A 14,864-nucleotide genomic window follows, 5' to 3' on the forward strand; every position below is an offset into this window, starting at 1 on the left:
TGCCTTGAACTTAAGTGAGAGCACGACAAATACGTAAGGGCGTCAAACTGCTTTGCTGGTTTCTGCTTTGAAAAAAGCCTTGGTTTTTGAATGACTTTTTATAAAAAGTTACCCAGAAAGCCCATGTCTTGAATTTAAAAAGGGCTTGGCCTATCACATCTGCTGTGGGCTTGTTTCATTTTGTTTTCTAATTCTGTTTACATATTGGGGATAAAGAGAGAGCCAAGTAACACCGCCTTGGTGAAGAAAAGAAGGATCCAGCATCTGGGAAGTTTTCACTCATTTCTCTGACAATTTTGCAGAGATTGTCTGAAAGAGTAGCACAGGTTGCAGTCAGTCTGTTTTTCCAGTCTTCAAATACGAAGTCTCCTATAACATTTTTCTATAAAAAATTTTTGTAAAGTCCAGCATAAGTTCTCGCTTCTAAGTTTGCTTTCTAAACCTGAGAAATGTCATCAAGTACCTCACTTGCATGTTTGAGACCCTTTGGAGATGAGTTTAAGTTTACATTCAGCTAGTATTTATTGGCACTGTAATTGACGGGTTATATCTCATGCAGCCATTCTCAAGTTAGGAGGCGACAATACCTTGCTTATTTTGCACAGGAGGTACCTGCAGTTTAGAGAGGTGGAGCATGACTTAGGAGAGGTTATCCAGAGTCAGAGCTGAACAGGCTTCTGAACGCAGCTCTTCTCATCAAACACCTGTGCTTTCTTTAAGCTCTGAATTCCATAGTGAACAGAGAATCCAGAAACTTCATTATCATGCAGTACCATCAATGAGTCATTTAAAGTTCTATGAGTTGTTAGCTTATATCTTACAGGATTTATTCTAAGGTTACACAAAGGTATAATTCTACTCATTTTCCTGAGGCCAAAACATCAGCTAATGTCATACTTGTTAGTTTAATGGCAAAACAGATTCCTTCTAGAAATCTCCCTTGTAAATTCTCCAAAACTCTTAGTCACTACTATATAAATAAGGAACTGTAAAAATGAAACCTAATTGACTGTCTTCTTTACAGAGTTATTTAATGTAACAGATTATATTTAAACTTTTTTATAACTATAATATTGTTGATTTAAAAATAATTCCATGGAAAGCCTATCACAATTCCATTATTCTCGAATAATTTAACTAAACAGATAACAAGTATAGCCCCCAAAATGTGCTTGTTAATATATATATTTTAATGAATAGATTTGGCTTTTGGATAGCCAACTCAGTTTCCTGTGCTACTGAAATATCATTCCTTTGTTTTAAGTATGCCAAACATTATCCCTACACCGTGATAAGCTTAGACTTAGATTATTATGCACTTTTCAATCAGTGGAGTCAATGTTGATGAATTAAAACATTTCCTGTTTTGTCTGTACAAATAATGTAATGCAAGCATTATAAAGTTTAGCATAATAGTACAGAAGTAGAATTATACAGTGTGCAGTCTGTTGGCTTACGATGAACCTCTTGTTACAATTCAGAATAGTCACTGTACAATTTATAGTGAATTCACCTTCACATAGAACGGCCAAACTGGAAAACGCCTTAGGATTCATAACATACTGAACCTTCATTTGTTTCAGGTTGAAATGCACAGTTGGTGCTACAACGCATGAGCATTTCAATATGTCCATAACTGTTTCAAACAGTCGAGGGAGAACACAGTATAGTACATTTTCTTATGTGGTAAGTCTCACCATCATTTTTCTCATGAACTAGGTGTTTGATTTTATAAAAATTAACAGATTATCTTGTTTCTATCTCCCATGCAGGCTCCTGTAATAACAAGTATTTCTCCAAGTTATGGCCCCAAGGCTGGTGGCACTTTACTCACTTTAACTGGAAAATACCTGGACAGTGGAAATTCCAGACACATTTCAATTGGTGGAAAAACATGTACTTTAAAAAGGTTTAATAAATTTATTTATTGTGGCATCCATCTGGTTGGGTTAATATCTATACCTAATAAATCAAGCAAGCCTGACTGCCTTCTTTCTAGAGAAAAAATAAAGATGTTTATCATTTATTCTTCTGCAGACAAAACTTCCTCCTTCCCAAGTCCATCTACTTCCTTTTGCTGATTTTTCTACTCTTCCTTTATTATTCATTAATCCTGCTTTTCGGTCTTCCCATTCATCCTCTTTATAGCTTAGTATCTTAGCTACACTTTGAAGTATGAGATTCTGATAATGGATGGTAAATTAACCATTTCCGTCAAGATTTATAATTAGAGGCCTATGTTGTGGTGCTGCAGGTTAAGCTACTGTCTGTGACTCCAATGTTCCTTATCAGAGCACTGTTTCGAGTCCAGATTGTTGTGCTTCTCATCCAGCTCCCTGCTAATGCACCTGGGAAGGCAGCAGAAGGTGACCCAGGTAGTTTGAACCCTTCTATCCTTGTGGGAGACCCAGTTGGAGTTCCAGGTTCCTGGTTGCTGCCTACCGGCCCTGGTTGTTGTGACCATTTAGGGAGTGAACCAGCAGATGGAAGATCTTTATCTCTCCCTCTCTCTGTGTGTCACTCTGCCTTTCAAATAATTAAAATTAACCTTCTTGAAAGGATTTATAATTAGACAATGTTACTTTGGGGAGGGAAGAAATGGGGGTGATTGCTTTTGGGGGGTTATGTTTCTGCTTCTTAGGCTGGGAAAGGCTCGGTTTACTCAAGTACCAAAAGTTCTTGAAGGGTTGTTTAAAATCCCAAATGTGTTGAGATGAAGGATGGCTTTTGTCTTCAACAAGGCTAAGTTTGGGATCCAGACCAATGAAAATAGCCTCCACTAGTCAGGACTTTTTTTTGGACCACTTCAGGAAATTCCTATTTAGCATCTATTGAGTTAAATTCTATTGATTTATGAATATAATCCTAAAATATGTATATTTCTGATGGCTAAAGTCCATTTTCTTAATTTTTATTTGTTCAGCATGTCAAACAGTATTCTTGAGTGTTATACTCCAGCCCAAACCATTTCAACTGAATTTCCTGTTAAATTGGAAATCGACTTAGCCAGCCGAGAAACCAGCAGCTTCAGTTACCGGGAAGACCCCATTGTGGATGAATTTTATCCAACCAAATCTTTTATTAGGTAAGTAGAAGCTGCTGATATGTATCAGAAAATAAGGAACATAAGGTTGATTTGGCTATAGAGGAGTCAAGAGGAATTGCAGCTTTATCTCTGGCTTTGGTACTGTTGTGTCCAGGAAAAAAAATTACATGCAGGTCCTGGGCACAGTTTTACTCCATCAGTGCCACTTCATACCAAGAGGCATTTTATCCTATTCTATGACATTTTAAACAGATTATGGCTAAACAGATCAAGGTGCCATCATAAAATGTTTGTACCTATACTTAGAGACATTAATTGTATATTAACTTTAGAGCACAAAATCAGAATTCTCTTTTTCTGTCATTTCTGAGTGCATTTTCTTGTCTTGGCTGCTTCACACACAGCTTTTCCCTATCCCAGACTCCCTTTGACTTAGGACCCAGTTCAACTTGCCTAATCTCTATTAGTTCTGTCAGAATAGTGACAGTAGTTAATGTTCATTTTTTTCTTTGTATTTTTTCAGAGAAAAATATTTCTTTTGTTTATTTGATGAATAAAAATATAAACACATGTCTTCAGTTTATGAAATATGCATTTTTAAGAATATTTTCAAGTTAAATAAGTTGTTTCCAAAGAATTACCCCTGAGCTTCCATTGACTTTGGCTGTGCCTCTAGAAATCCCTGCATGTGATCAAACTGACCCTCTCTTAAAATACTTGGGGGAAAGAACTTGTAAATGCTGCTGTTTTTCTATTTTTTTTTTTTTTTTGCCAGTGGTGGAAGCACCATAACAGGTGTTGGAAAAAACCTGGATTCAGTTAGTGTCCCAAGGATGGTAATAAGTGTGCACGAAGCAGGAAGTAACTTCACAGTGGTAAGTCCTGGGGTGATGGGGCTAGGCTCTGCCTTTCTACCACTACCGCTTGGCTTCCAAGGCAGATAGGACATTTGAGTTTTGAGTTTGGGGCTGATTACCTTCCTTGCAACACAGATCAACAGTCATTTTATTCAACAACTAAAATTATCTACAGTCTTAGGCTGACATTGTAAAACACACACACAGAGTATTTAGGCACAAATGAAGAGTACCAACTTGATGCAATATCTTTAAAGATACTCTAAATGAAAACCACAGCATTCTCCTCTGCCTCTTTTGAATACATGATAGAACACAATGCCTTCAGCTATAAGAAAATGCTTGGTTAAAGCCTCTGATCCTGGCCGGCACCGTGGCTCAATAGGCTAATCCTCCGCCTTGCGGCGCCGGCACACTGGGTTCTAGTCCTGGTTGCCCCTCTTCCAGGCCAGCTCTCTGCTATGGCCCAGGAGTGCAGTGGAGAATGGCCCAAGTGCTTGGGCCCTGCACCCGCATGGGAGACCAGGAGAAGCAATGGCTCCTGGCTTTGGATCAGTGCTATGCGACGGCCTCAGAGCGCCGGCCGCGGTGGCCATTGGAGAGTGAACCAACGGCAAAAGGAAGACCTTTCTCTCTCTCTCTCTCTCTCTCTCACTCTCACTGTCCACTCTGCCTGTCAAAAATTAAAAAAAAAAAAATTAAAAAAGCCTCTGATCCTACTGCAACATTCTTCTTTCTAAGCTATAGACACACAAAGTGTTCTTAAACCTTCCTGCTCTTCTTACCATTCTTCTTATCCCTTTGTTAGCACATTATCAAGTAACAAGAAAAAGCCCTAGAATATTTTTGTTAAGTCTTAGAGTTTGATGTTTTTCCACTTTTTCTTATTTTATTTGCAAGCTCCATCAAAATGTAATTGAGGGGCTGGCACCATGGCTCACTTGGTTAATCCTCCACCTGTGGCGCCGGCATCCCATATGGGCACTGGGTTCTAGTCCCTGTTGCTCCTGTTCAGTCCAGTTCTCTGCTGTGGCCCAGGAGGGCAAGAGAGGATGGCCTAAGTCTTTGGGCCCCTGCACCCACATGGGAGACCAGGAAGAAGCACCTGGCTCCTGGCTTCGGATCGGCGCAGCGCCAGCCATAGCGGCCATTTGGGGAGTGAACCAACGGAAGGAAGACCTTTCTCTCTCTCTCTCTCTCTCTCTCTCTCTCTCTCTCTTTCTCTTTCTCTCTCTCTCTCTCTCACTGTCTATAACTCTACCTGTCAAATAAAAAAAAAATGTAATTGAATGCCTCCTTAAAAGTGATGGAGCCAGCCGGCGCCGTGGCTCAATAGGCTAATCCTCCACCTTGCGGCGCCGGCACACCGGGTTCTAGTCCCGGTTGGGGCGCCGGATTCTGTCCCGGTTGCCCCTCTTCCAGGCCAGCTCTCTGCTATGGCCAGGGAGTGCAGTGGAGGATGGCCCAGGTGCTTGGGCCCTGCACCCCATGGGAGACCAGGAAAAGCACCTGGCTCCTGGCTCCTGCCAGGATCAGCGCGGTGCGCCGGCTGCAGCGGCGGCCATTGGAGGGTGAACCAGCGGCAAAGGAAGACCTTTCTCTCTCTGTCTCTCTCTCTCACTGTCCACTCTGCCTGTCAAAAAAAAAAAAAAAAAAAAAAAAAAAAAAAAAAAAGTGATGGAGCCATTTTTGTGCTCTACGAAATTACATAGGTCACATTAAAATGGTCATTTTAGTTAAGAACTTTGGGAGGTTGGAGTTATTTCCAAAGATTCCATACGTTTGCTGATGTTTTTCTCCACTATAAAACACCATGATCTAGTTGGACTTGTGCCGTCAGCCTAGCGTGAAAGTTGTAACTACTCTCATTCAAGCAAGGTCTTGATTGGGCAGCTGACAGATTGAATTACGCATTTTCTTTTGGATTCCCCATCCAATGTGTCTTGAAAACCAAAGCCACAGTGTTCTTTAATTACAAAAACCAATTTGGGGCTAAAAATGTCAAGCCAAGTCCCCAAACAGTAAGGTCATTGCAAATGAGATTTTTCTTGACCTTCTCAATCAGCCACATTGCATCACCTCTAAAGGGTATTATTGGATTTTTATCATATTCCTGAGAGACTGTACTCCAGGGAATCACCATATGAAGTAAAGGGCTTTGAAATCAATCCCCACACATGGCCACAAACAAAGTTAGAATACCACCACTATTAATTTAAAGGATCTCAGTTCTCTACAACTAAACATAGCAATTTTTCATTAACCAAATAACGTTTTTGATAGTAAGAATAGCTGCTTGATGTTGGCATGTGATTTTTTTTTAAGTAGAAATCTGAGAAATTGTTACTTTATCTGATAACACTGAGCTTCTATGATAAAAATAATGACTAAGTTTCTTTTTTTTTCTCCCTCATCAGTATCAAGAGGAGGCCTCTTAGCTTTATTCATTCACTTCTAATTAGATGCTTACAGAAAACCTGCTGGGTATTAGACATAAAGGTGTATATCCTAAGGAAGATTCTGACAATAGTGGAGGATAAAACCTCACCTGCTTACATATGTAGAAGTATGACCCTCTTTCATTTAGCTACAACCATGTCAGTATAATAGAACTATGCTTTAGAAGTGGGCAAGAATGAAAATGTAATGCATTTATTTTACCACTTACTATTTCATTATTTACTGTTTTACCATTGGTTGTGCAAAGTACCTTGTAAAGAGATATATGTTCCTTTCATGGTCGGTGCCACTTAATTTGAAGCTGACTATGATGAATTGAGCTCATTTATTATTTAACAAATAAAAAAAACTCTTAGCCAGGCCTGATTTAGATATAAATCCAACAATAACTTTAAGCCCAATAAATTCAGATCTTTTGAAATAAAAATAATCACATTCTTAACAAAATGTATGTTCATTTGTTAACTTAAATTATTCCCAGAAGCCTTCAGTGTGTTGTGTAATTTTCAGATTTCTTCTTGCTATGTAGAGAATTAATGTGATGGCAATAAAATTTCTCACTTCCATCTTTCAAGATGACAGGAATAAATGGCTTTTAGTGTTAACACATTAATTTGACATAAAACCAAATAATATTTTATATATACCATATTTTAGTTTTATCTGCGCAATACATACATTTTTAAATGTAGAATATTTTTAAAAATTATTTTTAAAGATAAAATATATCAGATACTAAATTCTGATTGTGCTTTTTATGTATATCCTGAGTTCTTTTTCTATTGTGAGTGTAAGTAATTGTTTTATCTCTAACTATACTTGTCAAAGAAAAGGAAATCTAAGGGATGTTATTGCTTGTTTGTCTTTTCCTTGGGGAGAAAAACACAACCATTTAACATTAAGTGTACCACTTTGTGTTGCTGGTTTTAGTCTAAGTACAATCAAGAGGAAACTACATTTTCCAAAATTCCATAAATTAGAATTCCAATGGGGAAGATTTGAAATCACAGATGAAAGGGCATAAAATAAAAATAGAACAGTTTCTATAGACTAGAAACATGGCAAAGGATTTACCAATATAAAATGTGCAGTGATCAAGAAGTATAGCATGGGAGTTAAAGCAGTGACTTTTGTAAATAATGTCCTTTGGTGTATGTACCCTCCTTTGCCACTGAGAGTTATGTGATCTGGGTGAACGTAATGTGCTCACAAAGGTCAGTTTCTTCATCTGTAAACTGGATGATCAGAGCACCTACCCTTAGGATGATCATGAATTAAGTAAGACCAACCTAGTGAAGTATTCTGCATAGAACATGGTAATGAATCATTAAAAGCTTAAAACACACTAATAAGATTACCTACCTACTTAACTAACTATAATGTTAACCGTGCAGTGTTTGACAGTATATAAAGCACTTTCCCATGTATTACCAACATTGGGAAGAACCCTTTAATCTTAATTATTAAACGAGGAAACTGAGTTTCTAAGTAAGAACAGTGTGTCAGTTCTTGCAGCTTGTGTTAAAGCTAAGTTATGAACCAAGGACTTCTAACCCCATCAAGTACAGCCCCTACTCTGCCATAGCTGCTGCCGGACATGAGAAGGCAGTCCCTGTAGTGATCTATCCTGTATTCTTAAGGAAGACAAAATGATGGAGTGAGGGCCAGCCTCAGATACCTTGGCATCATCTATTCCAGGCCAGTGACGTTGCATGTTCCTTTGAAGACTGCATTGTTTGGTAATTTTGCATCTACCGTGTTCTTCAACATTGGGAAGTAAATGAATATTTTTGTCAGAAATTGGGTACGTCCAGTTGATTGAAGCAGTGGAATGGGAAAGTCACTATGAGTGTTGTCAAGCTATCATCTGTCAACGGTAGATAATTGTGTCTCCCCACAGGCATGTCAGCATCGGTCCAACTCAGAGATCATCTGCTGCACCACTCCTTCACTGCAACAGCTGAATCTGCACCTCCCCCTGAAAACCAAAGCCTTTTTCATGTTGGATGGGATCCTTTCCAAACACTTTGATCTCACTTATGTACATAATCCTGTGTTTAAGCCTTTTGAAAAGCCAGTGATGATCTCAATGGGCAATGAAAATGTACTGGAAATTAAGGTAAGAAATGTTTAAAACATTCTCTTAAATCATCAACTCAAACTTTATTAACTTCATAGCTTTATGAATACAATTGTACTTTGTCATATCTTACACTATATCAGCAGTAAACTCTGAAAAAGAAATCTTTTTGGCATAAGACTAAAAGATAAATATAACATGGACTGCATTTTAATGAAGTGTTTAAAAACCCTCGTCTATATATTTTAAAAGTAGCAAATGCAGGAAACAAATCTATTAAATAGGCTACCTGTATTGGATTATCTTGCCGGTGTAATACATTCCCCTGGACATTTTACCTAAATGTGCATGTTCTAAGATAAAAGGAAGAACCATGAAAGTAAATGCATCGATTGTAATTATGTGCCTCCTTGTAATAGTTGGAATTTCATATCTGCATATGGTCATCTCTAAGCTGATTTACAAATGGAACTGAGTTTCCACCACGTTTAATAGAGAATAATAGATCATCTTTTCTAAGCCAGCCTGTTGCAAATGAAGAGCACTAAAACCCAGAGAGGTTAACTGGTGTGAGAAGCACAGAAATAGTAACAGAACAGAGACTGGAATATGGCTCTCCTGTCATGCATCAGTCATGTTTACTTCAAATAACAATAAAACAGGCAAATTGATCAAGACTAATTATCCATTCCCCCGGCCACTCAAAAGAGCAAACTATTTATCCTTCAACATGTTGTATTAAACATGCAGAATTTTTTCCTGAAAGATCATCTGAATGCAGACGTGCCCAAACACAAACAAGAGAGCAGTCCTTGTTTAGCAGTAATCTGAGTTCTCCTACGTTTACTCCCTGTAAGCATTAGGTTGACAATGAAGTATTCTGCTGTTTCAACAAGATTTTTATCTGCAAACCAACCTATGTGCACGTTCACACTCCTACAAGTTTACCAACTATGTGATTGTGTTTTGTACAATAATTAAGCAAGCCCAGCATGAAATTAAATGGAAGCTTGCTTCAATGAACAGCATGTTTACCACAGCAAAGTTCTTTCATCTGCTTCTTTAATTAGTTTTAGAAAGGGAGAAAGAGCTTTTATCACTTCTTTTTTTTTTTTTCAATAAAACTAATCTAGTGTGACCTTTTACATTCAAGAATTACTGTTTGCCGTTTGAAAGATTCCATTTGGTTTCTCTTGATGAAAACAAAGGTTTATGTGCAAATAGTTTTACGCCCAAGGAAACCCTCTTTCTGTTCCCATATCTATGATAGGGAGGATTAGAGATAAATGGTTCCTTATCTGCCCTTCCAAGCACAGTTTTACATAGAAGAGAATACCTCTTTTTCTGTAAATTAAATACCTATTATTCAATGTCCTACAAAACTGTTGGACCAAGGAAAACCTGATCTGACATCATCCTCAGCCTGCTAATGGTATTCCCAACTTGACCCATGGAGTCTCCAGAAACAGGCACAAAATACCTCCTTTTCTGGATGATAAAAGACTCTTTTTCTCCAACAAGGATGTAGCACCTACCATTTCACAGGCAGTAATCTGGTAGGGACAGAGGCAGTTTAAGGGATTATTTTGGTCTCATGAGTCCATCTTTTCCCATACTCCATTTCTCTTATGTATAAGAAGACATCTGAAATACAAGAGTATTTTTATGGGTGACAGTAATTTAACATTTTATCAGTTTCTAAAGTTGAGCATAATAAAACCTCTGCCCATCTTAGGGTAAAAATAAAGAAAAATGAAGCATGGGATAAATTATAGAAGTCCACCTCTAGACAAATGGTGGAATGCTTTTATCAAAGGAAGATCATTCTGTTTCATGTTGTGCTTGTTCAATGACCATTCAGAAACTGAGGATAGAGTGTGTATTTTGTCAGTGAAAGTGCTGTGGAAGGATCATGTGTTTACAGGGAGACTTAACTCCTTTTGCCAAGAAGAGGTCATGATCCTCAACCAGCCATGCATGCAAATATTCCTTGGCTGAAAAAGAAATTGTGATACCGTCCAGTCAACTGTGGGAGTTGCTACCTCAGTTAGCAGTTAACCCAGTGACGACTCTATGGGCAAAAGAACCAGCCAAGTTTGGGTCAAGAAAACACAATAGGGGCCAAGGATCAGTCACTTCTCAAAATGAATCAGAAATCCCGTGATTGGAGGAAGTAGTTTATAGTCTAGGCTTCAAGTCCACCAGGACCAGTTGCGGACAATGGTCAGCAGCAGTGGGTGTCTTTGTGCTCCTGACAACAACAACCCACATTTGTAGGGAACTTCACAGTTAACACAATACTTTGACATACATTCTTCCTTCTGAGCTCTGTGTGGACCTATGAGGTTGTGAGGCCTGTGATAATTATCCCCATTTATAGGTAAGTAAAGAGATTTATAAAGATTAGCTGATTTGTCTTGGATCACCCAGCGAGCCATCAGCAGAAGTTGGGCTCATGTAAGCTTCTTGATTTCAGATTCCACAAACTTCACTGAACTGTGATGTTTCTTATATCAATATTCCTTTGATGCATACCAAAACATCTTTCATAAATCACATGGTACCATGATTTATGTAACATCCGTTTTATGAAATAGCTCTAAATGTTTTACAAACTTCTAAAAGTGTATTCTGCTGCAAGAAACACGCACGCTATTTTCTCCCTAACTATCACATCATGTGACTTATTGTTCGCAAGCACATTTTATGGATGGTAGAGATGTACAGTATTTAATGCTGCAGTGAGGATGGCCTTGTTACCGGCTGCTTATTAATAAATCGCAATATTAATAAGCCTATGGGTTCTTGTCATGAATTCAGAAAAGAATTCTGAATACTGGCATAAATGAACGAGGCAGCATGATAAGTTTTAAGCTTTTTATTCAGTGAGAGAAATGCATAGGGGAGTGAGGGCCTTGTCTAAGAAAGGGAAAACTGGATTCATACCCAGCAGCCCAGCCACCTGGAGGAGCATGCATGCTGGAGGGCATGGAGCGTGTGGCCTGAAGGCTACATGCCCCGGAGGCTCAGGGCAGCAAGGAAGAAGAAGGGCAAAAGCAAAAGGGCAAAAAGGGCTGAACCATGTCCCCAGGCCTTTAATCCACTTCCAAAGGGGGGTGGTTAATTAGCCTGATTGGCAGGTGACCACACAGATGTGGTCAGGTAGGGGCATGAGTTCACACAGGGGTGTGGTGCAGGTGTGGTCTTCCATCTCACAAACCTGATCAATTTTATCCTGTATGCATGCCTACAACAGCCTGATACTACCTTGGAGGATTTGCTTATTATAAAGGATATAGAAATATATGGGAATAGAGGTACTTCCTAATTCTACTCGGTAGAACCAGCTGAAGCAGGAAGCTGAGGCAAGAAGTTACGCTAAAGCAGGGAGCAGGGACTCAGGCTGTGACACCATGAACACAAGAACAAATGTTGAGAGCTCAGATAGAGGCCAGGCAGTAGTGTCTGGGAACAGAAAGGTCTGGACGGTAGCATCATTGAATCAGACCTATTCACCTGCAGCTCAGAGGCAGCTAGCGGTTGTCTTCCTACCCCTCCAGCTAATTCACCTGTGACTATCAGCCCAGTCACAGTCACAGTTACCCTGAGGACAATTCTCACCTCAGCCAGGATGGAAGTGAAGGGTGCTTTTCTCAGAGGACAACCGTGGCCAGCATCAAGACAAGTTTTCTACTTGACAGTGCACTTAGCTCACTTTCAAACTAGTATTCCCTGTGCTGCACAAATTAGGAGACATTCTGGGAAAGCAAATATATAATCCCAGGCACATGGACAGCACCCATGGTTTCATGCCACCAAACAGTACAGCTCCCCAAGTAAATACTAAAGGTCCCCAAGTAGCCAATGAAGAAACCAGCTTGGTTTGGGTTTACCAAGCTTTGCTCAAATAACCAGGGGCCTTTTTCCCAAAATGCCCATTCACAGCTTGTGGAACTCAGTTGTGAAGGTGGTGGTGAAGGATCTTCAGACTGGTCTCCAATAGAGGGCCTCATACCCCTCAGTGCAGTGCCCTTCTCACCTTGCATCACCACCAACAACAACTCACAGACTATCTGCTGTCATCCTCCCTGCACTTTGAACTGTTGCCTAGCTGGGTGCTGCTACCAGCGTGCACCACACTGACTGCCCTAGGCACACCTTGTGGCCACCTGGGTGTATGAAAACCTGCAAGACTCCCTGTGTGACAATGCTATGTGTCAAAGCCTACCCATTTTCTCTCCCTGTCTGCTGTGTTCTGGATCCCTCTGACATGAGTCCGCAGGCCTGAATCCTGGCTATCTTGGCTAGAAACATGTCACTGCTGTCCCAGATTGGAGAGAGGGTCAAGGTACATCCTGATTGACTCATTGGCAGTAGTTTTCATTTTAGAAGTGTACCCTCTTTAACCTAACAGTGAGAGGAAGAAATGCTTATTTATCTTTACGTTCTCAGTGACTACAACACGCAGTGTGCAGTAGGCAGGTTTTGTTCCAAATGCAGTGTGATTGGCTTCATGAACTAGTCTGTTCCCAAGCCTTACCTCCTCACATGTAATAGCAATAAATGCCTGCCTTGGAAGGCGAGGGTCTTCCCAGAGTAAAATGAGATCATTGCAGCTACACTGTAGACTGTGTGTAGAATGTGTGAAGAAGAAAGCTCTTTCTTCAGTTGCTTTAAAAAAAAAATACACACACACATATATAAAACCACTTTAATGAGAACAAACTCAGCTGATTTTACAAGTATGTTTTTCTATTTAAATAATGGAAGTTTTAAACAGGCATTTTTTTCATAGCTCAATAAAGCTATGTTTGTTCTTGAAAGGAAAAAATTAACCTATATTCCATTATTTTTTCTTATGGGCTCCTCTATCATATAAAAGTAGACTGCCAGTGTCACTTTTGTGATATCGTAGATTTTAGGCTTTTAAAATGACTGCATGGGGGTGGAGGTTTAACCTAACAAGACCACGTGGGATGCCTGCCTCCCTTGTGGAAGTACTTGATTTTGAATGGTGGCTCTGATCCTGCTAATGTGCTCCCTGGGAATATGCAGCCGGTCATGGCTCAAATATTTGGGTTCCTGCCATGCATATGGGAGACAGGGATGGAGTTCAGATCTCCTAGCTAATGCTGTTGCAAGCATTTGAGGAGTAAACCAGCAGATAGATGGGAGTCTGTCTGTCTCCCTCTCTCTCTCTCTCTCTCTCTCTCTCTCTCTCTCCCCCCTCCCTCTCTCTCCCCCTCTCTCCCTCTCTCTCCCTCTCTCCCTCTCTCCCTTCCTCCCTTCCTCCCTTCCTTCCTTACTCCCTTCCTCCCCCTCCCTCCTTCTCTCTCTCCCTTTCCCCCTCTCACTCTCTTCTCCCTTTTCTCCCCCCTATAGTCCTTCACTCTCAAATAAATAATTTTTAAATTACTGCATGTAGAAAGCTGACAGTAACTTCCTATAGAAGTCATTGTTTCTCATACGTTCCTTGGTAGGTGGCTGTGCAAAGGGATCTAGTCGCTGGGCTGCGTGACCAGTTTTTGTCTTAGAGAAGCCCTGTTGCACCATCAAGGAGACCCTGAGCCTGAAAGAATGAACATTGGAAATTTAAATGCAGGGTATTCATCCCTTCCCCCAATCTTAGTTATTATCTAAGCAAGCAAGACACATTAGCCCCACTCATAAATCAGGCCCTCCAGCTCTTTAAACTCTTTGCTTTGTAGGTCTCTAAATTCCCTCCAGGATGTGAGTGAGGGCCTTCACCTCCTCAGACCTAACCAACAAGTTGTCATTTGAATCCCCGGAGTGACCTGCAAGATTTATGGGCTTCTCTGTGGAATCGCCCTGTGAGGCTGACCTGGGTCGATGGACTGTGCATCCACTCCTAGAAATGGCATGGGGGGGGGGGGGGCAGCACTGTGGTGCAGTGATTTAAAGCCCTGGCCTAAAGCGCCGGCATCCCATATGGGTGCTGGTTCTAGTCCCGGCTGCTCCTCTTCTGATCCAGCTGTCTGTTATGGCCTGGGATAGCAGTAGAAGATGGCCAAGGTCCTTGGGCCCCTGCACCCATGTGGGTGACCCTGAAGAAGCTCCTGGCTTCAGATCGGCACAGCTCTGGCCGTTGCAGCCATCTGGGGAGTGGGCCAGCAGATGGAAGACCTCTCTCCATCTCTACCTCTCTCTGTAACTCTGTCTTTGACATAAATAAAATCTTTAAAATAAATAAATAAAGTTAATCCATTTAAAAAAAATGGCATAGGGACAGGGTGTGCCTATTTACATGTTTTCTTGAACCCCAGCTTTATGTTATAAAGACGTATCCTCTTGCAACTTCTTTGCCTAGAATGAGATCTGACCTGTCAGTTTGTTGAGTGAGATCATCCAAGAGGCTGTATGTGGAAACAGTGTATGCTGTCAAAGGAATGTTGCAACTGCT

The 14,864-nt window shown here is 40.4% G+C and overlaps 1 protein-coding gene across 2 annotated transcripts in view; it reads left to right on the forward strand.

Annotated features, from left to right (window-relative positions):
• MET (MET proto-oncogene, receptor tyrosine kinase) overlaps positions 1 to 14,864 on the forward strand; it is a 124,994-nt gene that overhangs the window by 80,580 nt on the left and 29,550 nt on the right. For both annotated transcript variants that reach the window (XM_051847986.2, NM_001171040.1), the window contains 6 exon segments: positions 1 to 33; positions 1,584 to 1,686; positions 1,773 to 1,909; positions 2,924 to 3,085; positions 3,822 to 3,921; positions 8,264 to 8,482. The exon segment at positions 1 to 33 is cut by the window's left edge and continues 128 nt beyond it. In XM_051847986.2, the coding sequence (XP_051703946.2) occupies positions 1 to 33; positions 1,584 to 1,686; positions 1,773 to 1,909; positions 2,924 to 3,085; positions 3,822 to 3,921; positions 8,264 to 8,482 (754 nt within the window).

This window comes from Oryctolagus cuniculus, chromosome 3, assembly GCF_964237555.1.
Source record: "Oryctolagus cuniculus chromosome 3, mOryCun1.1, whole genome shotgun sequence".
NCBI lineage: Eukaryota > Metazoa > Chordata > Mammalia > Lagomorpha > Leporidae > Oryctolagus > Oryctolagus cuniculus.